The sequence below is a fragment of the Balaenoptera borealis genome, assembly GCF_965194805.1.
Source record: "Balaenoptera borealis genome assembly, chromosome: 15".
Classification (NCBI taxonomy): domain Eukaryota; kingdom Metazoa; phylum Chordata; class Mammalia; order Artiodactyla; family Balaenopteridae; genus Balaenoptera; species Balaenoptera borealis.
This window is the reverse complement of record NC_138871.1, coordinates 91210623-91237576: the sequence shown is the minus strand read 5'-3', so window position 1 is coordinate 91237576 and position 26954 is coordinate 91210623. Positions and strand designations below refer to the sequence as shown.

The following is a 26954-nucleotide window of genomic DNA, read 5'->3' as shown; positions in this document are numbered from 1 at the left end:
CAGAGGCCGCGGCAAACCCGAGGTTTGTGTCGCAGCTGGAGGAGGCGGGGTGGGAGGCAGTGTGGATGGATGGCACTGAGGGGCCTGGGCATGGCACGTGGTGTCGGGAAGAGCAGGGGGTGAGCGAGAGCGCCCTGCGAGGCCGGGCTTCCGGATCACAGGGGAGAGCTCAGCGTGGAGCGCTCCCCGGGAGGTCGCTGGACAGAGTTTGGGGCAGATCGGGGGATCTGCCCCGGGTCTCTGCTTTCTGCCCAGGACACTGGGGGCTGCTCTGGGCTGGGCAGGGTGGCCAGCAGCACCCTGCCCACCCCAGATGCCCCTGTCGTCCCCAGGCATCGCCCGTGTTCCAAGGTTCAGAACCAGCGCTCTACTGTCCCGTATGGAGGGGACAGGGTGCAAGAGGGCAGAGTGGAAGGGGGAGACCGGCAAGGAGGGCGTGAGGGGTCCCAGGATGCAGTGGGGACAGGCCACATGCCTGGAAAACCACTGGCAGACGCGCTGGTGGTTGAATGGCCCCCGCCAGGCACAGGAAGGACTCTGCTGGCCTGACTTGTGCATGTGCCGGGACAATCGAATGTCCTAGACACATAGGACCCCAGCTCCACACCATGGAGGGGCCAGGACCACGGGGAGGGCTTTCTGTGAGAGCTGCCGGACAGGACTCAGAGGACAGAGGACGGCACGGTTGGGGGGTGACCTCCCCCGGTGACACTGGTCTTTTATCTGCTTCTGCGGGTGCCGGACAAGGGCCCCAGGAGTGTGAAGCGTCGCTTGTGGACTCAGGCCTGGGACGAGGCCGCACACAGTGGTACTGTCGCTGGGAAGGGGCAGCTGGGGGCACAGCTGGAGGGTCAGACGCTCCCCGTGGGCTGCTCTCAGATCTCCTGGTGGAGACCAGGCAGGCAGGTGGTCTGAAGCCTGGGGACGGCTCTGAGCTCCAGAAACACTTGTAGGAGACTCGGGGGAGGTTAGGCGTATCTCCAGGAACCCTCACCTTCAAACAAGGAAACCCCGTCTTGGCCAACACCGTGCGGGACCAAGGCTCTGTCCAGCTTGTCGGTTTTTCTGCTGCAGGTACTTCAGGACGTAGGGACACCACTGCACACGGGGGGAGAATCCAGCAAAAGCTGCCCCTGGCCTGACGGCCACTCTGTCCGAAGCAGAGTCTCTCATGGCTCCCTGACCTGGCAGCAGAAATTCCTGCTGACTCCTGCTTGGTGAAGGCCTCAGGCCGGGAGAGCATATGGTGCAGAACCTTAGGGGGTGAGATGACAAAGCACCTGGAAAGGACCCGGCCCAGACAGCACACACTGGCGACTCTGGGATTAATTTTAAGCACCAATTGTTCCAGCTTTTGCCAAACACAAGGAACCCTTCCAAGAGCCCTAGTGCACAGCCTCCCAACAGAAACAGCACTGCAGGTCCAGCCAACCCTGGCTGGAAGATTCTAGAAGACCTGGGTGGGACCAAAGCCATCCACTCCCAGTTTATGGACAATTCAGATTGCTAACGTTTTCCTGAGCATAAGTAATTAAAATAATTCCAGGAAACCAGATTTCCATGAAGGCACTTAGGGCAAATCTGGAGGAAACACCTTTAGTTTTGTAAGATTCACTGACAGTTGCCCTAAAAGATGGAAAAATACAAAAGGTGGAGGGCAAGATAATAAACGGGCAAAGTCTGAGTAGTTGATACTTGCCCTGATAACAGACAACCGTTCACATGGTTACTTTCCTGTAAAGGACCTGTGCTCCCTTGTGGTTAAAGATGCGACTGGCCCCCGAGGGACCCTCACACAGCTGTGATGGGGAACTTGCATTCCTGGCTCCTCTGAGTGTGACTGGCACACCCACCGCCTCCCTGAAGACCCCGTCTTGCTGCGAGGGGGGGTCCCCCTCCAGGCGGTGGTTGGTACACGAGTGGCCATGTCCTCGCAGCCCACTGGGACAGCCCCAGCGGTGGGCACTGCCCAAGACACCCGACCACCACTGTTCCCTGGGCTGTGAACGGGGGTCCTTGTGTTTCTGGGGGTGAAGCAGCTGACGCGACCCTGGATGCCACCAAGATCCACGTCTTCCGCTGAAAGGTTACAGCAGCCTCGAGAGGGACGTGGAGATAGGAGCTCACACGGGGGGCCTGCTTCCTTGGGGCTCAGGTGCACCCACGTTACCACGTGCCTGGCCAGCAAAGTTCACGTTCTCTCTGGGGGCTGAGCTACGTTTTTGTCATTGGCAACAAGAGTTCTGACGGATCTACGTTGTAATTCTGGGACTCGGCAATTCGTCTTTCGAATTTCAGCCAGAGGGTGTCAGCTCAGGCTTTGAAAACGTCCCCGCGGCGTCAGCAGAGCTCGGTGTCTGTCTCCAGGGATGGAAGGAGAGAAGAAATCCACACCTAATGCTGTCCTGCTTTATGAGGAAGGTGCGCTTTTTCCTGTCTTACAGGAGGAGAAAGGGAACCCAGGTAGGTCAGGTAACTTGTCAAAAGTCAGCCAGGTGGCACGTAGGTGTCAGAGGAACTCAGAGCACTGGTTTTCCACCCCAGCACGCCAACCCGTACAGTGACCAAGAACGAAATCAAAGAGATCTCTTCGAGCCCAGAGATGAAAGGGTGGCCCTTACATCACCCTAACTGCAGCTACAGCAGGAAGACGTCCCCAAGAGCCGTTCTATGACCTCACGAGGCTGCGGCCACGCCAGCACGTGGGTGAGTCATATGAGGGAGAAGGATCCAGAAGCCGGCAGCACCTGGGCTCGCACGGGCCCCTCGGGGTTTTGGGGCCTCGTCCAGGGCGGGGAGGGGTGAGGGAGCGGGTCGCAGAGTTAGACCAGACCGAGACGCGGCCAGCTCAGCTCTCAGTTCTCCCCACTCGCTGACCAGGGTCCAGCTGCTTCCCCGGATTCCACAGCTGTGGAAAGTCTGCACACCTTTGCTGCTCTGGACATCAGCTTAGGGCCTGGACGCTAGGACAGTGAGACCTGTGTCTGGGTGCCCACTGGGTTGATCGGAATTTAGAGTGGACTAATTATTTCATAGGGTATAGAAAAGAAAATTAGGTTTACATGGCTTTTCCTAGGCCTGAGAACGGTATGTTTACGAGGAAATAAATAATGGGGGTGCTGTTTTGACTCATTTTTGTGAAAACCAGAGAACCCCCTGCATGACTTTCCTGGAGTTTCTCTCTCCTCCAGGGTTATGTCTCCACCGCCGAAAGAAAGCAGGGGAGGAAGCCCATTCCCGTCGGGTCAATAAAGGGCAGCAAGCGCCACCCATTGTGAGGAGGCCGGTGGCACAACGGGGACAGAGGCGAAAGGTCACCATCACGCCCTCAGGACGGCGGCTGGTGGCCGCAGCGAGGCTGTCCTGACCGTGCTGTGGTCACGCAGCAGCTGGCAGTCCTGTGCCTGCTCCCCGCGCCCCCAGACCCACGCCTCAAGCACTGTCCCAGCGACTTCGCGGTCTCGCCTGTCTCTTCAGACACGCTATCTGCAAAAATAAGGTTATTACAATCAGCCTCCAAGTAAAGACCTTCACCTTGAAGAGCAATGGGGCTGTTGCCAGTGAGACATGAGGGCCAGAATCAGCAATGACTTTTTAAAATTTAATTTTTATTTTATATAGGGGTGTAGTTGATTTACAGTGCTGTAATAGTTTCGGGTATACAGCAAAGTGATTCAGTTATATATATATATATATACATCTCTTCTTTTCCCATATAGGTTATTACAGAATACTGAGTACAGTTCCCTGTGCTATACAGTAGGTCCTTGTTGGGTCTCTATTTTATATATAGTAGTGTATATCTGTTAATCCAAGACTTCTGATTTATCCCTCCCCCAACCTTTCCCCCCTTTGGTAACCGTTAAGTTTATTCTCTATGTCTGTGCGTCTGTTTTTGTTTTGTAAATAAGTTCATTTGTGTCACAGTTTGGATTCCACACATAAGTGATACCGTATGGTATTTGTCTTGCTCTTCCTGACTTACTTCACTCGGTATGACAACCTCTATATCCACCCATGTTGTTGCGAATGGCATTATTCCATTTTTTTAATGGCTGAGCAATATTCTATTGTATGTATGTACCAAGTAAGAATTCATGGAGATAAAGGTAAGAGGGGGTCACTAAGGAGTCTGTAACTGGCCAGGACGGAGAGCTGAACTCAGGAACGATAATGGGTGAGCCCGCAGAGCAGCACAGGCAGACGGGCGCCCCTGCTCCCACTGGCACTTTCTCGGAGGTCGGTCGCCAGGGGCTCAGGTGGTCAGCAGTGGGCAGGGGGCGCGTGGGAGTAGTTCACGTAAGGAGGGTAAGGACAAGGGCAGACAAAAAAGCAGGAGAGGGGCACAGGGCGGGGGTGGGGCGGAATTCAGTCGCACGGGAAGGAGGCTGGGGGCTGAGGCTGTGTCCAGGTGTATCCCGGCCTCTGCAAGACCTGGGGTGTCGGCCGTTGGCCTCTCGTTTCAAAATACTCTGAGTCCGATGAGGGAGTTTCTCATTAAAACTCTGTTGCCTTTAAATTCAGGCAGCCTGTGAAATATTTCATCATCCTCTTCCTTCTTCCTGTTTGCATGAAAACACAAGTTACTGCTTACTGTTATTCTGAGAACTAAATGTGGAACCTGGGGGATCGGTCTTTAAGCCAGACGTCTCCAGGAGCACAGCTGTACCCGAGTGGCCAGAAAGAGAACCACACGCCTATGGCACTTGTGTTAGAGCCTGGTTCTGTGCCAGGCACTCGATATGAACCCCCCAGCTGTCTGTACAGCAGGAACAGGTGGTGTGAACTAAACTATACACACACACACACACACACACATATATATGTATGGCCCCGGGTGCAGTGTCTTGGTAAGCTAATAAAAGCGTAGTTAGGATAGTAGTTCAGCACAAATAAGAAATCATATTTCAAGCATTCAGATTCCCAAAGTTACAGAATTTTGTCCCCCCATGTGAGGAACATTCAATGAATTAGGCACTTCCAGCAGCATCTTGGGTGAAGCACAGCATGAATCAAAGTGTTAATTCAACGTAGGTGTTCGTTTTCTCTAAGTTTGGTGAAATGAGAAAAGTACTGGCCTCGGTGTCAGAAGAAGTGGGTTTGAGTCTTGGGTCCACGATTCCCGACTTGTGTGGGTGCTGGGGGCCACGGGCAGCAGAGGCGAGACCCAGCCCGGCTGAGACGTTCCGCGGACACACGGCCAAGGCGGCACCAGCACCCTGTCCCCTCTCACTTTACTCACACTGAATCACGATTACCAGAAATGATGCCCGTGGCTATTCTCCGAGTTAATTTCTGGTGCCGTAATTTTTAAAGAACACAAACACCAATGTTTTCCAGGGACTTCCTGTGAGAACAGCTGCAAATTAAGTCATCCAGCAGAGGCTCCGTTTGTGTACCCTGATTTGTTTTGCTGGAAGATAAAACAACAGAAGAATCCGTCTGGGTGCCAGGAAGGATGAAGGTAATGGGAAAAGCATGTAACAATGATGTCATGCAGCTCCGAAATTTAGGGCTTTCAGTCGAGGGTTAATAACCATTACAGAGAGATTCGATTTTGATAAAACACATCAAAAATAACACTTTCCATGATACTTAAGATTATGCTCAATGTTGGAAAAGGAAAGAAAGTTATCATGAAAATCAGAAGATTCCTACCCCTCTCCTTCCCCAAACCTCCCGGACAGAAAAGCCACACCGGACTCACCATTCTACCCTTGAACAGTCCCTGCAAGCCACAGAGGGACAGTCCCCTCTCTCCCCAGTAACACCAAAGTGCCCATAAAGAAGCTATTTCTGAAAAACAGGGCTTCCTGGCAGAACCAACTAGACCAGCATTAGGCTGATGTTCAGAGTTATGATGGGAAAAAAGCCTGACTTTGAGATCACTCTGCTAAGTTAGGGAAACGTTCATGGCCGGAGGTAAGGCTGCTGTGGGAAAGACCACGGAGACCTTCTGGCGGGCTTCCTTCCTCTGGAGACCCCGTCTCTGGAGAAAGAAATCCAGACACTGAAAGAGCAAATAAGACTGAGCTATTTTTCACAAATCCCACAAACATTAAAATAGGCACCATTTTTGTTGTGGTCATCCATGTACAATGCTTGGTGTCAGTCTATTTATCTCTTGTAAAAATTAAAAAAAAAAAAAAATAGGCACCACTAGAGCTTCTGGAACCTTCCAAATTCAAACATGCTGCCTCACTGTCAACGCCTCCAGGTTTTGGGTCTGAGAGTATTTGTTACCATAAGCATAAAAGAAGGCAAATCCACAATTTGAAGATTTCAAGCATAAAGCCTTAACACTCAATACCTGAGGAAACAAGAATGTGGTCTGTTCAGGGCCTTTGTCAAAGTAGCCGCATTAGAGAAAACAGGATGGCAGCCCAAAGGGACACCCCAGCGGGAAGGAGCCTTTTCAGAGAGGAGCCGATGGGACAGGACACAGGTCGCGGGACAAGCTGGCTGCGGGGGGGCGCCCCAGGGCCGGGTCATATCTGGATTCAGCCCCAGGGCTGCCCTCCACTTGCGGGTGGCCTGGTGCAGGTCCCCCGCCTCTGGGCCCATATCCCCTCTTCTGCAATTACAGGGCAACCCGTTAGCTGTTCAAGCCGAGGCTCCCAACCGTCCATGGTGGGGATTTGGGAAATGCAAGGCTTTGGTGGCTTTGGGGACAGAGGACTCCACACCCCAATGGCTGACGTGCTCTGTCCTGCTCCCCCGTCTCCTGTCTCCAAGGTTCTAGGGTCTCATGGCTACAGCTGCAGATGGTGATGAGGTGGTAAAACCAGAAAAAAAATACTCAGATGACTTCCTGAAACTCTGTCAGAAAATACTTTTTTTAAAAAATGCTTTTGGGTCATTCTCTAAGCACAAGGAAGAATCTTTTTTTTTTTTTTTTAAACATCTTTATTGGAGTATAATTGCTTTACAATGGTGTGTTAGTTTCTGCTTTATGACAAAGTGAATCAGCTATACATATACATATAAGGAAGAATCTTTTGGCAAATCATTTGGCAAACAAAACACAACTATTTATGTCACTGAGCACATAATTTTGACCACAGGAAACAGGTGTGAATATTTTAAGAAGGCACGAGGAATGTTTCCATACATTCTCCTCATTTTTCCTTTAAATAAGACTTTATTTTTTTAAGGGCAGTTTTAGGCTTACAACAAAATTGAGAGGAAGGTACAGAGAGGTCCCATATATCTCCCTGCTCCCCAACTGTTAAAACTGCTTAATTTTTTAATATCTTTCTAATGATTTCAGATTTTTATTATGAAATAAAATATGCAAAAAATTACCTAAAAGTAAATTGACAGCTTAATAAATTATTGTAAAGAAACTCTCATGAAAACCACCAAGATCAAGAAATTAGGTATTACCATAATCATCTCAGAATCCCTTCATCTGTATCTTTCCAGTTACCGCCTGGTCTCTTCTCATAGGTAATCCCTCTCTTGATTTTTTTAATATCAATCTCTCTCCTCATTTTTTTTTTTGTTGAAGTTTTGAATTTTATTTTATTTTTATACAGCAGGTTCTCATTAGTTATCTATTTCATACATATTAGCGTATACATGTCCATCCCAATCTCCCAGTTCATCCCACCACCACTACCCTCCCCCACCCCGCTTTCTACCCTTGGTGTCCATGTTTGTTCTCTACATGCGTCTCTATTTCTGCCCTGCAGACCGGTTCATCTGCACCGTTTTTCTTCTCTCCTCATTTTCTAAAGCAAAATACAAACGCTTTTTGCCAACTTCACAACATCCATTTCATTTCAATTGAAATGGCACAGGACGCTTGGCCCTGTGTTGACCTGGGTCAACCTCTGACCAGGAAAGCGCCTCATTTAATTTGTCTTTTGTTGACCGAGGGGTGGAGAGCAGGTGAGCTGCAGGTGGGCCAGGTGAGATGAACCTCTGCACCTCGGGCCCCAGCCTCTGGCAGAGGCGGCCTCCAGCTGAGTGGAATGGACTGTGGACCCCGGGTCCCCTGGGGAGGCGGTCAGGGCACCATGCCACCACTGTGCCTGCTCAGAATCTGGCCGAAGGGGGACTGCTCTAGCCCACCCCGAAGCTCAGACTGACCGATGGTCCTTCCGTGGGCCAGGGGGCCGCCATCCATCCCAGGTGTGGGCAGCACACCAGGTGTGGCCGGCACACGGCACAGGTGCTGGTCTTGGGTCTTGGGGGAGGGAGAGGAAGTCCAGGCAGGTCCGGCTCCGGGTCTGCAGCCTGGCCTCCACATCCACCTCGTCCAGTCTTTCTATCAACCTTCGGCCCACACGCCCTTCTGTAGCCACTCTACCTGGGTACCTGCTCCCCGAGCTCCAGCTCATGGCGATCCTGAAGTAACCAACACTACATGGAGGGGAAGTTTATTCATGTTACACAAAAACGTACGTAACACGACATCTGTCACTCGAAGAAAAGACAGCTGCTCGAGTCCTTCCATGCAATCCCTCACCTTCCCCTGTGACCTGGGCGAGCTCCCCAGGAGAGCATCAGAGGATTCAGCCTTGGCATTGCCTGCAGTGAGGCAGGATCGTGAAAGTTCAAGCGTCTCATCACAAATTTTGAAATGATTTGGCAAATTCAAAAAATTCAGTACTGAATTTTTCCCTTTCAATTTTCTTCTTGCGATAACTCCGTAAAGAGTCATGATTTTTCCAGCTCCTGCAAAGACACCCTCACATCCCTTCCAGGTCCCTTCAGGACGGCATCCTCTCTCCTGCCTGGACCCAGGGCACCAGGGGCTGGAAAGCTGTCGCACAGTCACACGTTTCTGGCCACAGAGCCAGAAACCTTGAGGGTGGGGTAGGGGCTGGGTTTCTCCTGGGAGCTCGCCCCCAACCTGCCCAAAATTCACAACACGGAGGTCAGCTCCGTCCACAGACAGCATCCCAGCCACAGGGGAGGACAGCCTCCATTTAACTAATCCCCTTGTTTTTCTTCCTTTTCCACATTTTTCTATGAATGGTGGTCCATGCAGAGTCCCTGGGCTCCCCCGGGGACCCGCCTCTGGGATCGGCTCATGAAAAGAACACTCATTCTCCGTTTGAAAATGTGGCCCATTTATTGGAACTGAAAGGCATCGTTACATAGTGCAAACGTCTCTTTGGTGACGGACTGATTACAATGAACAGAAGAAAGGCACTTGCTCCTGGCAAAGGGTTAGAAAAGTCAGGGAATATGTACACGCCGCTCCCCACGGGGCTGGAGGCGTGTCCATGCCCCTCCCACCGCCTCATTAAACGGCCGATTCTGCAGGCAGACGTTCCAACCGCAACCGCAGAACCTCTCTGTGAATCAGTCAGCCCCCCGTCGGGCGAGACAACGCCGCCCTAGGCTGCCTGTCTAAACCCACCCTCTGCATGAAACCACAGATAAACCTCCCGGGCACCTTCAGACACCAAAACACTCCAGAAAGCGGGATTTTATACCTGAGCAACTTACATAACCATCAACTTTCAGACAAAGTTATCTGTTTTCTGCTTACAGAGATTGGTTCCAAGATTTGGTTATTTATTCAGTGTGAGTTATTATTTCAAAAGAAGTCCCGTGCCCGTGAAACACTGGAGTTTTTACTGATCACTTAGTGATGTGTGAGGACAGACTTCAAGCCGACCGTGTTTAAGCTGCTGTCAAGTCCTCGGGCTGGAATGTTAGCAGGGCAGGCACTGGGGTCCCCTGTGGCCGGGACGGAGGCCTGTGCTGGGCTGAAACCAGGCTTTCAAACTGCCCACTACCTGCCGGATGCTGTGCTGGCGGGAGCCCTGCCCCCCCCCCCCGCCCCCTGTGATGAGCTCCACGCGGGCCACAGGCTTTGGCCCCTCAGACCGAGACGGCCGGGGACCTTGAGGGTCTCCCGTGGGAAGGGCAGGTGGGCGCTGTATCTGTGCCCAGCACAGGACCCGGTTCGCTGTGGACACTCAGGTCTGCGGAACTGAGCAGGATGTCCAGGGACACGTTTCTCAGAACACACACCACTTTGTATTTGGAACAAGACAGGAGGCTTTTGGTCAGTTAAAAAGACAGAGACCATGAGGTATGGAAGTTGCTTTTCACTGAATCCTACGAGAACTTTGGCAGAGTGGAAATGATTTTTCTGATGTATCTAAAACTAAAACATGGGCGAAATTTCATAAAACATCACACGTTGTGAAAATAGAAATGAGGTATAGGGATTGGTTGTTTTTCTTCAATGCACTCACACAACCTGAAGTTAGAAAGTTCCCAACATTCGAACTCCTCCCGTTGGAGGAAGAATCTAGAGCACTGTGGCCCTCCTGTGGGCTCTGGTGGGACAGAGCACGCGCTGGCCGTGGATAACGCTGGCCACGCAGGTCAGTAGGTACCGTGGTGTGGAGCGGAGGGTTTTCACGTCTGGTCCACACCAGCCAGCGTGCGTGCAAGTTACAGGTGAACGCGGACCTGTTCTAAACGCGGCTGAAAAACCTTCCAATCCCGGGCGAAGGAGTCGGGAGCCGCAGGACATGCCGCTGCTTCAGGCGGCGGGGTCACCGCCCTGTGGGTCCAGGCGATGCCCTGGGAGCTGCCGAGGGTCAGGGCTGGGGGATGTGCTCACTGCCCAGACCAGTCACCCAACACGCTCCGCAGACACTGCTCCGTGTGCCAGAGTGCTTTTCTTTCAAATCCCGTGTCCCTCCTCTGGCGGCTCCACTCTGCAAGCTCCTGGTGCCAGAACCAAGCGGGACTAACTTTCAGTTGAGAAGAAACGGTGATATTAGGTGAAATCAATTTAAGAGCCTAAATGATTTAATTGTGCAATTTAATAGTAGCACCAATTTTTCATTTAGAAAAAATTAAATAAAAACCTGAGAAATCTAACATGAAGTTAGGACACGTGTCTGCTCCGTGGTCTGTTGGCGAACACTCCGGCCCGAGCCCACTGGGAGAGTTCCGACACGGCTCCGTGCCGTGGCCCCGAGACGTCCCAGCCTCGCTGTCCCCTGTCCCCTGCACTGCCCGTTCCGGCCTCGCTCTCCAGGGCACGAGTGGGAAGCTCAGGGCTCAGAGCCACTCAGGGCTTCTTCCCCATGGAGTCTCCCGGGCAGAGAGGACAGCAGGCCCCGCCGACCCTCACGGGTGCTGGACAATCGGCCGGCTGGCAAGTCTCCACGAAGCAGGTGACCTGCCCGTCCTGGAGGAGAGACGGCGCCCGAGCCCGTCAGTCCTGGGGACCCGGCCCCTGCATCTCACCCCACCCCCAGCTCTGACCTCCCACTGGGGACCCCGGGATCACATCCCTGGGTGTCAACCAGGAGGAGGGCCGGCTAGAGAGGAGCTGGGAGGACAGGGCTGTGCCCAAACCTGACAACCACCAGGGACACCGGACGGACCCCCGCTCCTCCAGGGCCAGGGCACAAAGTCCCTTCCCCATCTGCACCGACCCGCCCGCCATCCTCCCGTCCTGGCTCCCAACCCCCCCCCCGAGACTCCCGCCCAGCCTGGGCAGCGGCCAGGTCCCTCTCCCCCGCGGCCCCCGCTGCCCCCTCTGTCCACTTGCTCCAGGACCGAGAACCAGCCCCTCCCCGCCCGTGTGGACAGCCCCGCGCCGACCAGGGGCAGTGATGTCCTGTCGACCTTTAACAACGGCTCTGGGGGAGGAGCCCTGAGCTCTCATGGGACGTGGGAGGGGACTCCACAGCTGAGCGCCCTGACGGCCCTGCTGCCTGCCCGGGTCCCCCGTGGCATCCACACTCACGCGGCATTCACAGACGGTGCAGGGATCCCGTTTCCACGTGGCACCGTCCGCGCGAGGGCTGCCGTCTGCGTCCACGCACTCGGTGCTGAGCCGAGACTCGAGTTTCTTTATCTGCGGCAAAGCAGAAGCGCCGGTCACTCGGATGCAGCGGGCGGCTCGGGTACCGCGCACCTGCTCCCGCACTTGAAACGATGCCTCACGACGGACGGGACCGACGTGAATATTCTAAAGCACTTTCCTGGCACCTCAGATTTACTCGTTAGGCAGCTGGTAGCTGTTTGTCCAAAAGCTCCATGGCAATAGCCCGACCTCCACCGTGTCTGAGGCCAGAAGTGCACGAACAGCCCGACCTCCACCGTATCTGAGGCCAGAAGTGCACGACTGTAAGTACGGTGAGTAGTCGGTAAAGAAGAGAAGAGAAACCTTAGAAAGCAGCGAAGAGCATGCCGGCACAGGGCCGGGTGACGAGAACATTCTGCACCAGCTTCTCAAAGGAGCTCTGGGCCGTGACCGGCTGCTGACCCCGACGCACGCCGGCCCCTGCTTGGGGCCACCCTCTTGCTGGGAGGGAGGCGCTGACAGGGTGGCAGAGGCTGGAAACCCCTGGGCCTCTGCACCGTGGAGGGTCCAGCAGCCCCGGCCCATTTCCCTCTGGGATACGTGAGAGGAAAGTAAACTTCCACCTCGTTTAGCCCACCCTCGCTCGGGTCTTCCGAGTGTCAACTAACTGATAAACGAGGTGTGGGGCGGGCACTGCCGGGCGTGGGGTGGCCAGCCTCTCACCGCCCCGTCTCCGGTCAGCCTGACCCGTCTGTGCAGAACGACCCGGCCTCTCTGCCACTCCCTGTGGACTCTCAGGGGTCGGGGGTCAGCTGTCTGGCCCTGGGCACTCACCCCAGGGTGCAGCCCCACCCTGGGCCCTCAGGACACGCTGTGCGGTCAGCTCAGGATCTGCTTGGGTTTGCTGTCTCCAGCTCCAGGCAAAGGGCTTCTTGTCCGGGCCCTGAACCCAGTGGGAGGCCGGCTGGGGCCCGCCCTCCCTCCCCAACTGTTAGCACCTGAGGCTGCCAACTCTGTCCCCAGACCCCGAGGCGGGAGGAGAAGCTACAGGGCAAGCACAGGGCAGATGCAGAGCAGCCGGAGCTTCTCCCCGGGGCCGAACGGAAGATACAAACGTCTTCCAAGCCCGCGGACTGAGACCCCCAGAAGCAGGACGTGGCCTGCAGCACAGATCCCCCACTCGCAGGCCTGTCTCTGGAAGGTTCCAGAGCATCAGAAGCCCTTCTCACTAGGACCTTCTGAGATCTGCATGCGTCCTGTTAATCTGAGATCTCACTCTTCACTCCCACTTAGGTGACATCACACTGAGACCCCCGTACAGACACGGCAGGGGCGGGGTGCGGAGGGGAGAGCATTCATTGTCTGCAAACCCTGTCTCTGGAAGGTTCCAGAGCATCAGAAGCCCTTCTCACTAGGACCTTCTGAGATCTGCATGCATCCTGTTAACCTGAGATCTCACTCTTCACTCCCACTTAGGTGACATCACACTGAGACCCCCGTACAGACACGGCAGGGGCGGGGTGCGGAGGGGAGAGCATTCATTGTCTGCAAACCCTGCAGACCCCCAGGGAAGAGCCCCGGAGTACGGATGTGCCGGTGCCCTTCCGGCATCCAAGGGGACCCGACCTCCATCAAAACCTCCTGACCCACCCTGGGAGCAGAGGTTTAACAGTCATCCCTGAAGAGGAGACTTTGGGCAGGGCTTGAGGTTGCAATTCTGCGTGGCCCTGACCCTGAGCCCCTCACAGCCAGTGTTCAGGGGGAACCCGCGCCCCTCACCCAACGCGCCAGTGGGCAGCCCACGGCCGAGGGTCCCCGGTCCCAGGAAGTCCAAGGGCAGCTCAATGTGGCCCAGCTGGAGCCAAGCCACAAAGAAGGGCAGAGAGACAAAAGTGACCTCCCTGGAGGCTCCGGGACCGAGGACCAGGGGTGTGCGGGCAGCATCTTCCCTTCACCGTCACGGGAGAAACGCACACCGGGCCCAAGGGTGGAGAGGGGCCGGGCAGGCCAGGGAGGTGAGGATGGGGAGCGCCCCACCTGCTTCCTGAGGTCCCTGATGGTCTTCTGCATCTCCAGGACAAACTCCCGGAAGTCGCTGGTCCCTGCTACTGGTGGGCGCTCAAAGGCGGCGGCCGAGGCGTTACTGAGCCTCGTCCCGGGCGTCCCGGCTCTGCTCGGGAGAAGCAAGGGAGACTCAGCGACACAGCCAAGGGTGTGCCGGGCCGGAGGGCGGGGCGCGCAGACTGGCTGCATGGGTGGCCTCGAGGCACACCCCCCCCCCCAACACCCAAGGGCCAGCTGGCAGGGTGCACGGTCCCGGCGGGGCTCGGCCGTACCTTGGCATCTTCCCAGGCCCCGCACCCGTGGCTGGCTCATCCTCCTGGTAGCTGAATTCAAGGGACCGCCTGCCTCGGAAGTGGTAGGAAAACGCGTTGAACTGCCCCCGGGTTCTGCAGTCTGAGGGCAAAGTGCAGGCACGTTAGGGTCTCGACTCCCACGAAGGGGACATTAAGAACAGCTCGGCAAGTATCACTATCCTTCCCGCAGGACACGCTGGGCGCTCAGGTCGGCAGGGGTGGAGGCACCGTCCCCACTCCCCTCCCCCTCCGCTCCCCCGTGAGTGGCCTGGAGCCCCCCGACGACCCCCTCCTCCGGGTGGAGCAGTCCTGCCCACACGGGAGCTGCTGGCACTATTTCAGTAACTTCCACAGTGATCTCAAAGTTGTGTGCATGTGTGTGTCTTCCTCTCCGTGACTCATCAGTCCTCACAGAGAAGCTGAAATTCCTAACTTTGGTCAAGAGAAAAAGACACTCATCCTCCCAAGAGCAGCTTCTTAGGCTTCTCACGTGTGCAGGTTTCATACTTGGATTAAACAAATACACAATTAAGAGATGACGCTGAAGAAAGTTTGGGTTAAGTGAGTCTTTTATAAACACTGAGATGTCGATAACAGCTACCGACATTTGGTTCTGTCAAATCATAACTCTTTTTTTTCTGCCACTTTTTAGATATGGCTTTTGGACTAAAATAAAAACAGATAAAGCTTATAAAGCATTCTTTAAGTTTTGCCAGCTGAGGGCTATGCCTGCTATTTTAAGAGGAAAATAATCCAGAAGAAAGGATGTCAGAAATTGCATCAAGTGCCTAAATCTCTGACCGTCCAGCTGAAGCAGGAAAAGGCTCTGGGCTGTGACACAGAGGACAAAGCCTGGATCCAAGATTCAGGCTCTCAGAGGACTTCGGGCTTTTGGAGCAAAAAACCAGAAAACCTGTCTCTGTTCCTTTCTAAGCAGCTACAGGGAATATATCTGGTAAAGTTATCAGAAAATGAAGTTTCTGTATCTGAAAAGAAGGACTGGCTTTTTCCAATGATTTTCAAAGAGAACAACTGTCTGCAAACACAAGAATCAAATTCTCTGCCATATGTGTGGAAAACTGTTGTGACCTTAATAAACTAGTCAGAATATTTTTTTAAAAAAGCAAAAAAAAACAAAACAAGTTCCCAAGTTCCCAACAACTATAAAAATGAGAAATTAATGCTTTGGAAACTTGGGCATGTAGTGAGCAAAATTTTAATTTTTATGTGAATTCTCCTACAACGTTGCAAGTCGTATACATTATATATATATTTAACGTATTACGTATTCCATGTATTATTTACGTATGTCATATATATGCACAGAGAGAAGCCACAGACACAGAATCACATCAGACACACTCACACACACACAGAACGTGCATCAACCCAGATTTCAATACTTACTAATGAAAATAACAGCTAATTAAAATTAATTACTAGCGAGAACAACCTGGCCAGGGCTATTCCTGCGGAAATAACGAGGTGGAAAAGAAAACTCTGGTTTCTGCACCTGGTGTCCACGGGCATCGCCGGCCGAAGGCTGAGGCCCGGGGGCCGGGGCTCTGGGCCCTCCTTGCCCACCTCACCCGCAGGGGCTGTGTGGCCCGTGGTGTTGCCCCAGGCTCCGGGGCCCCATTTCCTCACTACAAGAGCGGGGTTACCCAGAATAGGTCCTCAGTGTTCCCCCCACTGCAATGTTCCCTGGGTCTCTGATCACAGTTTGAGTAAAACCAAAATTATGTTCAAATGAGAACGTGCAGTCGAGGTTAGCTACGACCCGGCTCCGGAATGCCACGAAGGAGCCGCCTGGACGGGCATCCGGAGACAACCGCGGCAGCAGGCCTGGCATCGCCACCTTCACGGGCCCCCAGGTGCCTGGGTGAGGGCACCGCGCAGCCGCCTGTCGCTCTCCACTTCCTCAGAAGCTGTTTTATAGCACATTTCTCTGCTTACACAAGCTCTTCTGGACATTCAGAACACACAGCACGCGTTTTTAAAAATCAAATTTGATGTCTGGCATGTTTTTCGGTCTGTTTCTCGTCCATATTTTATCTGCGGGTACAGACAGGCAGGCTACCAAATGCAGACGTGTGCCAGGTTTTAAAGAAAAACCGGGAGCTAACCTCATTAAAGTTTTGCTGTCTGTTTCTTTTACTTCGTAGTTCTCATTACTAACTCCTATCTCTTGGCATTACAAAGTCTTCAAAATCATGACTTTAATTATTCTTAGTTTCCACAATACTGCTCAGTATGGATGCTCCAGAATTCAGCAACCCCCTAGAGCTGCCTGTTCCGTTTGTGTTCTCACTGCTGTGCTGATTCCAGCCCGTGCGTTAGGGGGGATTAAGCTTACACCCAAAGTGTCAGGAAGGAGGACGGACCCCATTGAGCGACAGGGCCCCTGGACGCCCACCTTCACAGCAGTCTTGCCACACGCGGAGGTCCGGCCGGGGGATCTCGTCGCAGCTGCTGTACCCGTGGGGGAACTCGGCCACTCGGAACACGTCCCTCTGCACACGCGTGATGTTGTCTGAATTGTCGCACACGATCCGGGCCAGTGACGTCTGCTTGATCTGCGTGAGCTGGGCGGGGGTGAAGACCCCCGGGTTCTCATACCACAACCTGCGTTCCCCAGAACGAGAGCAAGCTCAGGGAAAACATGAAACGCAAAAGCCCCGGGGGCTGGTTAAAATACTCCTCACACTCAGTTTCGCCAGCGATGAGACCTAAGTGGTTCAATTAGGTTATCACTTAAAAATGGACTCAAACGTTGCTGTGAGACACTCAAAAAACAAAGACCAAGAAATCTGCACTAAAATCAGCAGAGGCCAGCTCCTCTGATGAACCAGCACAGGCCACTTTCCGGAAACACTGCCCGGCACTTGGACACCTATTGAATTACCTGGCGGCAGGCGCATCTGCATTTACCTGTCACCGTCCCGTAAGCGCTTGAACTGTGTGCTCAGCAGACACATCAAGGTGGGCCCCAGACGGCTGCCGGGGACCAGGTCCTCCACCATGAGGGCGGGAAACAGGTCGATGTTGAGCGGGGAGCCGTACAACCTATGAGACCAAGCGGAGCCTTAAATTCACTGAGCAAAGCTGTACCTGGTAAAGAGCACAGCAACTAGGGGAAGAAAAATCCTCATTTCTTTATCATTATTTGACGTTATTCAGATCTTCACTTAGTAAAATCCAGTTATTTCTTTAAAGCATCTATCCATTATGTTTTAAAGATAGGTTCCTATTTCCCGTTTATATACGCACAATAAAATACACACACAGATATATTTATTATACAAAGCTTAGAGAAGCCAAGAAAACACAAGGAAGGAAATCAAAACCACACCTTTCCTGACCATTTAAAGACAACTTGACATCTTAACGTAAACCCTTCCAGTGTTTTTGTCATAGATACATATGAAGAATAAGCTACAAACAGCTAGAGACACATTTTCAAAACAATACTGGGATTCTACCATATATTGAAAACATACTTGCTATGAAGAAACTACTTACTAAGTAGAAATCGCACAAAAGACTAAGACAGCAAGGTTTAAATGTTCAAGAACAAACTTTTTCATCAAATTCTTCCAATTCCTTAGAAATAAATGCTTACAAGCAAAGAGCTGACAACTTCTATAACATCATTCTTATCTAATCTCTCCTGACACCCTCGGAAGATGATAATGGCTTAGTTTCAGCTGCCATCCAAAGCTCCACTGGACCTTTTAAGTGCGTCCTGTAATTGAGACGCCTTTTCCACCTGCTTGGATTAGGGGTGCTGACTGCGGACACGGCCGTGCTGGGCCGTCCTCAGCGCTCCTCACCTCAGGAGCTGGGTGAGCGTGAAGCTGCCGGAAGGGCATTCAGTCCAAGGACACGCCATCCTCACTCTCCCCAAGTTCAAGGACGTTCACACTGAACTTTATCCAAGTTCAAGGACGTTCATACTGAACTTTAGTTCAGATGGAAACACGGTCAGAAAGAGCCTTGCGAGTTTGATTCTCTGCCTGCAGGGGCTTTTCCCAAAGGAGACACCCCGTTCCTGGGCAGGGCCCCCTTTCGTCACCCCCGGGTGATTGGCCCCAAAGGTGGGCCCCGCAGACCCCAGACCGAAGCAGGGCACCCTCCTGCTCACAGCCCCCCAGCACAGGCCACACTTCCCCCTCACTGTGCACCCAGAAATGGACAGATCTGATCAGATGCCACTAACACGGGTGCAAGCACACGCTCCCTTAAGCCCCGTCTAAAAGCCTCTCTTCCCTGATGGCTTCACTGGCCCACAGCTGGGACCCACTGTCCCGTGTCGTCACTCTGCCCGGGTGCCTGTCTCATCCCCACTCGGTGAGTCAGGCCTGACGCAGAAGAGGGTAAACGTGCGACTCTCCTGGGGGTGGGTCACGCTGACTGCCTCCCCAGGGCCCCTGGAACTCGAGGCCCAGGGCCCCCAGCCCCCAGCAGCGCTGAGCTGGAGAGCAGACGGCTTTGACAGAAGCTGGGCGAAGGAAGAAACACCGGGAAAGTGATCTCGTCAGCCTGGACAAGAACAATGGAGGATATTCAAGCATAAAGAATACACACAGTCCACACACCCTAGCTGAGCAGCCGTGCCGCAAAGGTCTCTGTACCGGGGGAGCGTGCGTTTATGTACCCGGCAACCTGACACTGCTATGCAAACGAACACCGGAACATCTTAAACTGTAGAGCATGACATTCACTTATTCACAACCTGCGATAAACTACGAGTAAAAGTCATTTTCTCCGGAAGGCACAGGCCAGGCCCTAAAGAGAACACGCCTGAACCGCAGTGTTAAGCGTGTGACTGAAGCATCAGCGATTTACCTCTCAGTGAGCAGCAGAGTCCAGAAAATGACCCAAGCGAGCCTTCACAGAAAAGTATTTTTTTCTTTTTAAAACCGTTCTTTCAAATGGGAAAGAACATACTGTAAGTACACAGCGACCAGTGGGCTACAGGGGACCCTCGTGGGAAAACTCTAGTGAGTGGTTATTTCCATTAAAGACTCCCCCAGAGAGACTGGAACAACTAACGAGGAAAACAGGACTTAAGGGGCCGGGGCCGACTGGACACGAGAGGGGCGGGGGCGGGTGAGTCGTGAGGACCCTGTCTAACCAGCGACCTGGACGCAGAGATTCTGGGGAGGAGGCAGCGGCTGCAGGCAGGAAGCCCCGTCCCGCCAGACCCCGGGCCCTCGTGGCCTGACGGGGCCAGCCTCGGCCTCCGCGGGCCCACGGAGGAGGGGCTGCCCGAGGGTCCCCCGGGGCCCTGCCCCGTGCGCTGGGCGACCTCCACTTCCGTGCCCCCGGCCCAGCGAGCCCTCTCCCGGGAGGGGGGAGGCTGCTGCCTGTGACGGACGGGGGTGCAGGGGACGTGGCGACGGGCCGGGTCGGGGGGATGGCGGGTTTAGGGAGAGGACTCGGGACGAAGCCTCACAGCTGGGGGCCTGCCCGTCCTGCGGCGCCAAGGGCTGGCGCTCGGGCTCCCGAGGCTGCCGCAGGGTCTCTTCCCCGAAGCACAGGTGGGCCAGCCTTGTCCTGCCCGACGATCTCACCCCTCCGCACCCCTCCCATCAGGCCCGCCGGACAGGGCCCCTCATCTCTGAAGTCAAGCCTCAACCCGCCCCCAACCCGTCTCCGCATGCCCCCCGACCCCGAGGCTGCACAGACAGAGACTCAAATCCAGGGACCACGACCCCCTTGGGCTGCCGGCCCCCACCACACCCACCGTTGCAGCTTCTCCCGGATCTCGGGGCTCTTGATCTCGTTCTTCAGGTCCTCGAAGGTGTGGGCGGCCGACAGGTTGCAGTAGACGCGGTAGTCGTGGTAGGGCGGGATGCCGTGGTCGCGGCCGCGCTGGATGTTGATGGCGGCCAGGTCCAGCGCCACCGTGTGCGCCATGGAGAAGAGCCGCTCGGTGAGCTCCGTGTTGAGCAGCTGCGACGGCACGCGCATCTTGCCCGGCACGCCGAACAGGCCGCGGAGCAGCGGGTCGATGCCGCCCTCGTTCACGATGCGGAACGGGGAGAAGAAGGCCTTGTGCAGCGGCACGTGGCCGTGCGCCGCGGGCTGGAAGTTCTCGTCCAGCCGCTGCAGCAGCGGGTTGACCAGCGTGTGCCCGAAGCGGAAGGCGGCTGTGGCGAAGGCGTTGGAGATGCCGGCGTTGGCGCCCGGGTCGTAGCCCCCGTACTCGCCCAGCATCTTCATGCCCGCCTCACCTAGCACCTTGGGCAGCCAGTGCCGGTAGGTGATGTGCTGCACCTGCGCCCCGACCACCTTGCGGGCCTCGTGGTAGATGGTGTCGCCGTCCCAGTGCGGGTTCAGCGCCAGCAGCTCGGCGGCCACGCGGTTGTGCTCGCGGAACCACAGCGTGTGCATGCTGGTCAGGCCGAGCTGCTCGTTGGCCCGGTGGTCGCCAGCCAGGAAGCAGGGGATGGGGCTCTCGTTCTCGTCGCGCATGCACTCGGTGGGCGGCCCGGCCGCGAAGGGCAGCAGCGGCTTGCCCGAGCGCTGCACGATGCCCTGGCGCAGCAGGCCCCGCTGGCTGGCCAGGTCGCGGATGGCGCGGGCCTCGTGCTCGGAGCTGCCGTAGACGTTGGAGGCGTCGATGTAGGAGGTGAGCTGGTTGATCTGCTCGCGGGGGTACACGGAGTTCATGAGCAGCGACGTCATGCCGCTGCCGCACACGGGGCTGGAGCGCACGAAGAACATGCAGCGCGCCCCGCTGCGCGCCCGCGGGTCATCGGGGGGGATGGCCACCGAGAAGCAGGGCGGGTCGTTGCTGCACGTGGAGCTGCAGTGCTGCCCGTCGGAGAAGCGGGCCTGGCTCAGGGCCACCACCGTGGAGTCCAGGTCGTGGTCCAGGAACTGGCCCCACTGCATGAGCATGTGGGTGAACTGCTCGTCCGGGGTGACGGCCTCGGTGCCGATGAGGGCCGTGGACACCAGGCGGGGCATGGGCAGCGGGTGCCCGTGGTAGTGCCGGCCCGGGTCGATACCACGGGGCGTGTTGAAGCCGTTCTCGTACACGGCCTTGAGCAGGCGCTCGAAGGCGGTCAGCGAGGCGCCCCACATCGGGTGCTGCAGGTTGTTGCAGGTGCCGTCATGCGTCCGGTACTTCTGGTGGAAGCACATGTCCGAGCAGTTGTTGACGCGCCTGTGGGCCGTGCAGCCCGACAGGTTGGCAATCAGGCTCAGGTACTGCGGGGACACGAGGTCGTTGTAGTGGTAACCTGGACGGAAGTGGAGACACGCCTCAGCAGCCCGGGCACCGGGCGGGCACGAGCGCTGTCCCGCGGCCCCTCCCAGCTGGGCCTGCCGGACCGAGCAGCAGTGCCGGGACCCGGGAGAGAAAGAGCAGGGAGGTGAGGAGGCTCCAGCAGGAAAGGCCGGCAAGGACCTGACGCACCAACTCCCACGCCAAGCTCTCCCGGACCGGGCGCCTGGGGCTCCACACGCGGGGCCCACGCTCCCCACACGGCTGCGGGGTGGTCACCACGCATGTTACTTCTCCCATCGGGACCGACGCCCATGTACGTTTGAAGAAGACAGGTGGCAGCTCCCCTCTGCAGAGGACAGTGTCCTAAGCAGCCACATACAGAAGCAGTAAAGAGCCGGGGTGCAATTTCCCAGGCTGGGGGAGAAGCAGTCAGACACACAAGCGCTGGCGGCCTGCACGAGAAAGGGGCTTTGCAGGCACAGGACACTGGGCTGCCGTCGCCATCTGGCGTCGGGCTCAGACCTGGGAGCCTGGCATCTCCCGCTTCCCCAGAGAGAAGGGCGAGGCTGGCACGCCTGCTCTGTCACAGCCGCCCTGAGGAAGTCCCGAACGGCTGAAGAGCCAGCAAGGGAAACGCTTCCTCCTAAATGCTGTCTGGGCGCTAATCCCCCTCCGGCCCCGCAGAGGCTCACGGGCGGGGCCCCTGCCGCGGGCAGAGGAGGGGGTGGCTTCACCCTCACCGTCTGCGCAGCACCTGCTGCGGCTCCATCAACGTCCTCTCTAACAGCCCCAGCCCGGACCCACGGCCTCCGAGGGGCTCTCCTTTGTCCAGAGGCCCCGATGGTCAGAGCCCGGGGGCCAGGACAGCACGACCACCCTGCTGAGCACATGTCAGGTCACCACCGGGTCTCCCATCGGACCTGGGGAGCCACAGGACTGTCCCAGCTCAAGGCAACCCGCACGTGACCACCATCATCACAGACCCCGGGCCCGACAGGCTGGACGTCGTCACGGGGAAGGGGTCTGCGGGGTGTGGACCCCGCCCGGGTACTGACTCGTTCCGTTCAGGTCCACCATCAGGCCGTGCTGCACGTGCTCCTGAATCAGCTGCAGCGCCCGCTCGAATATCTCCCCGGCCCGGGCCTGCTCCACAGTGTAGGGGTCCCGCGGGTACCGGAACAAGGCCAGCAGGTCATTCGGGGAGCGGGGTCGGCTAGCGGGTGTTTGGGAAGAAAAGGGAAGAACGGAACAGATGACTGAGAACAAAGGTCACTCGTGCCCAAAGGAGAATTATTGCTCTTAAATATTTCTGTGGCTACGTTTCTACAGACACAAGGTACCGTACCTTACTTATCCCAAGCGGAAGGCAACAAAACAAACGAACAAAACCAAAAGACACTAAAAACAAATAATTAATTACATCAATAGAAAAAAACACCAATATACTATTTCAGTTCAAATGCTGAAAAAACACTTTGGAATTGCCAAGATGGACAAATGCACGAAGGGCTTATGAAATATTTTGTTTTTGCCAAATCATTGAGTAACAAGCCAAAATAACGAGTCGAATTTTTTTTTAAATGTTCTATTTGTGAATCATAGTTCAGTTTCTACTTGGAAAGGAGTATCTTTCTGTTATCTTAACCCCCAGCAAAGTTAACACCAACACTGTTTATGATTTTCAAATTAAAACAGTGTTTTATTCCCATCAAACAGGTGAAAACTGCGTATGAGAATCACCCTCTGAAGCCCCACCCACCTCTGCAAATACCTGTCAAACAAGTGCGTCCGCGTGGAGTTTATGGCTCTGTCCACCGTTGCGATTGCTTCAACAATGGACGTGGCTACAAACGGGTCCCCGTTCCTACTGACATCGGGAACTAGGAAATGCGAGGTCGCATGTCACCGGAAAACGTGCACACAAGTGAGTCAGAGAAAAATGTCTAGACTCTATGTCATTTAGACTGAGGCATACTTTTCTCCAATGTTATTTCTACTTTCCACACCAAACCTTAAGTTATTTCATCACAAATTCTATGAAAAGCTGTTTTCAAACTGTATGGAAGTTGCAGACGCTTAATTTTTAAGATCATGGGATACCCCATAAAAGGACAAGGTAGTTGTAACTTAAAACACTGAAGTTCTTCTACCAAAGCATCGCCCATTAGGGGAGGCGCTGACTCAGGCCCACCGGAGCAGCTGCCCTGCTGGGCGGAGAGTGTGGTGCTTTAACTTTCAGTGGATTCTGTGTGTTCCTCCCATCAAAGGCCAACCTGCCTGGGTGCTGGATCTCAGCCCACTCACCCTCCCGAGACTCTGCTCTCCCTTCACTCTATCCCCTCAAGGTAGGATCAGACATCCTTACACCCAACATGTGTGTGTGTGTGTGAGCACACACACACACACATGACATGTGCACACACATACATGACCGTATATGCACACACATAACTGTACATACATGCACATATGTTCACGCACACTCAGGCACACTCGGCTAAACCTGACATCTATGAAGCTATGGCTCCCTTTCTACTTTCCTCTTTTCATTCCTTTTTTACTTAATATTGACATTTTTCTAGCGTTTAGAGTTTGCTAAATAAAATAACCTTGTTCCAATCAATCTTTTATCTTTATTTTTCAAAATGCCTCATGCCAGGTCACCAACAACACGCATTTTAATAAACGGTATCCTTTTCCTTCAAAATACTCAACCCTTCTGGAAAATCTGACACGGTTGAAAATGTCCTTATTGAAATGTTGCCTTCACTTGGTTCTGGGATACACACCCCTCCAGACTGGGACTGATGCCCTCCTGACACCGATCTCAAACAGAGCCCCAATTCACTAATTTTTAGAAGCTAATATTTTTATGCCACGTGTTAAGACAAATGGACAGAACAATCTTACATAATTTTATTACCCTAATATTTTATTACTACCAATGATTTAAACTGACTTTGTTTTTCTTCAAGCAATGATCACAGAAAAATAATCCAAAAACACTTATTTATATGCCTTAAAAAAAGGGTAATGGAAATTCACTAAAATGTTCAGGGTGGTTATTTTTGGGGAGTGGGATTATGGGTGGGAGATTATTTTTAAACTTCATGTATAACTAATTCATGTTAAAGTAACATTATTTTTCAAGTATAAAAATAAACATTAATTGAAAAAAACACTGTTTTTGTCAGGAGATTCACCGATTTAATTTATAATCACTTCACATTCTAATATAATGGGAAAATAAGGTCATTTAACATTTCCCCCCCTCAAAAAAAAAGGTTTCCAGTTTTGCCTGTACTGTTGTCTGCAGGTGCCCACAGGCTCCAGGTACCGTGCAGGGAGTGTGGAGTATGGGGTGTGAGGGGTCGGCATATAAATTAACCACACCCAGGCAAGTCTGAGGCTCACCAGCCCTCGGAGAAGGCAGATTAGGTGATTAAGGTGGAAAAGGCAGGAACGCACATGCAGGTGGAGGTTGTTTCCTGCGGGAGGAACTGGGGGATCGTCCAGAGGCGGGGCCTGGGTGTGGAGGCTCTGTCACCGGAGAACTCAGGCTTTATGTGCTGGGGGCTGGGAGGTGAAAGCGGGGCACAGACAGAGCTGGAGACAAAGTGCAGGTCTGGGTCGAACTGTAAGACTTTATGCAGGGACTTCCCTGGTGGCGCAGTGGTTAAGACTCCACACTCCCAATGCAGGGGGCCCGGGTTCAGTCCCTCGTCAGGGAACTAGATCCCACGTGCATGCCGCAACTGAGAGTTCATGTGCCACAACTAAGGAGCCCGCAAGCTGCAACTAAGACCCAGAACAACCAAATAAATAAATATTTTTTTAAAAAGACCTTATGCAAAGCTACAGGCTGTGCATTTTACCCTGTTGGGCCAGAACACATGGAGAGTGTTAGGAAGACGGAGGTAACACCGGGACGGACCAGATGGTGGGGCTGGAGGGGATGCTCTGGGTGAGCTCTGCAGGCCGGCACAGAGCCGGGGTCCGCCTGGCTCCAGGGCCACCAACCAGATCCAGGCAAGGGAACGGGCCTTGATTATTTGGGGGCTTAAAATGAAGACTTAATACACGCCAGGACCGCACAAGGCCACGCACGCCCGGAACAGAGAGAAAACAGAGTGAAGGGGCCGGGATTCTTTCACAGCAGTAACTACGTCTGTGCTTTGCCAAATGGTGACTGTAAATTACATGCTGTAGAACATGAGGGGGTTTGGGTGACCACTAAACCAACCACGAAACCCAGAGCGAGGAAAGATCTCCAAGGGCACGACCACATCGGCCTGCAGAGCCTAGAGCAGCAGGGCCCCGCCCGCCGCCCTGCCAAGTTGGGACGCGCTGTCTTCTGATAACGCCCGAACCCCCAGACTCCCTGCTTCCCTCGGTCGCCTCCGGCCGCGCGTGCGGCGTCAGTGCCGCGAGCTCACCATTCACGCTGAGCACCATGCTGACCGCCGCCTGGCCGATCGTGTTCCGGGCCGAGCACTCGTAGCGGCCGGCGTCCACAGGCCCCACGTCGTGGATGGTCAGGAATCCCTCGGGGCTAATGTGAAATTTCCCGCTTTCTGTCACCTGAACCCCGTCCTGGAGCAGGATAAATGGAAGAAATAGCGGGGTCAGACTAAGGAGCAGAGGCGTTTACCCTGGAGAGGGGCGCCATCATCTGTCAGGACCTCACTAACGGATCCATCACGCTGGCTGTGCTGAGACCCGCCGACGCTGGGAGGGACTCGCCCGATGCAAATTCAAGGGGATGAACTTCTCCTACCTGCTTGCAAAAGACCCAGAAAAGCCCAAGACCTCACCCTGGGGACCTCCCTGGATCTCTGGGGTGCGCGTGCCGGGGCGAGGGCACAGAAGGCGACCTTCGTGGGACGCGTACTGGGGCGGATGGTGCAGAGCAGGGGCACCTGGCGCGGGAGAAACCAGGATGCCTGAGCCGCGCCCGGCGAGGCCGCGGCGCCAGGGCCTCAGGACCCGCACTTCCCTCCCGGGGAACCACGGCACGACCGCCAGGGACAAGTTTCATATTAAAACACTTGCCTGCCATGAAACACTGACATTCACTTCTTTACTGGGCTTAATAAGAACAGCACAGAGAAATGAAGCAACAGGAAACCTTCTCTAGTGATTACGGGACCAAGGATCTAACAAAAGGGTTTTCTTTGCTTTTGTCGCCAAGAAGGACTCGTGAAGGAGCTTGTCCAAAGTCTGTCTCATTTTGTTTACAACACGGCCGCCTTCCGGCTACGGGGGTCTGGAGAAGCAGCGGGCAGGGGCAGCTGCCCCCAGCCACACGCCGCAGCGCTTACCTTGTTCCAGGTGATAGCGGGCTCGGGCTCCCCCTGAGAGCTGCAGGGCAGCTGCACGCTGCTGCCCACCTCCGCCGTCGTGTCACTGGGGACGCTGGTGAACACCGGGGTGACTGCAAGGCAAGGGGCACGGGCTGGCACACGTGGAGAACCCGGGAGACTCCTGATTTGTCCCAAAAGCTTCAGGCGAGCAGAGGCCCCGCCTCGGGTCCGGGCAGGCCCAGGGCACGGAGCGCTCCCGC

The 26954-nt window shown here is 54.7% G+C and overlaps 1 protein-coding gene and 1 long non-coding RNA gene across 4 annotated transcripts in view; one reads left to right on the top strand and one right to left on the bottom strand.

The window, feature by feature from the left end:
- Nucleotides 1-710: 710 nt before the first annotated feature.
- Nucleotides 711-10823, top strand: LOC309612007. Its single transcript, XR_014234885.1, has 2 exons — nucleotides 711-2463; nucleotides 2545-10823. It is a non-coding gene; the product is annotated as an uncharacterized lncRNA (long non-coding RNA).
- PXDN (peroxidasin) overlaps nucleotides 9057-26954 on the bottom strand; it is a 66601-nt gene continuing 48703 nt past the window's right edge. For 2 of the 3 annotated variants that reach the window (XM_082357148.1, XM_082357149.1), the window contains 11 exons: nucleotides 26713-26825; nucleotides 25828-25984; nucleotides 23163-23271; nucleotides 22447-22604; nucleotides 19901-21404; nucleotides 17083-17217; nucleotides 16568-16776; nucleotides 14131-14251; nucleotides 13832-13964; nucleotides 11735-11845; nucleotides 9057-11170 (listed from right to left, as the gene is read on the bottom strand). In XM_082357148.1, coding sequence (XP_082213274.1) covers nucleotides 11051-11170; nucleotides 11735-11845; nucleotides 13832-13964; nucleotides 14131-14251; nucleotides 16568-16776; nucleotides 17083-17217; nucleotides 19901-21404; nucleotides 22447-22604; nucleotides 23163-23271; nucleotides 25828-25984; nucleotides 26713-26825 — 2870 coding nt within the window. In that variant the 3' untranslated portion in view covers nucleotides 9057-11050. The remainder of the gene's footprint in view (nucleotides 11171-11734; nucleotides 11846-13831; nucleotides 13965-14130; nucleotides 14252-16567; nucleotides 16777-17082; nucleotides 17218-19900; nucleotides 21405-22446; nucleotides 22605-23162; nucleotides 23272-25827; nucleotides 25985-26712; nucleotides 26826-26954) is intronic. The other variant, XR_014234884.1, reaches the window with a different exon arrangement.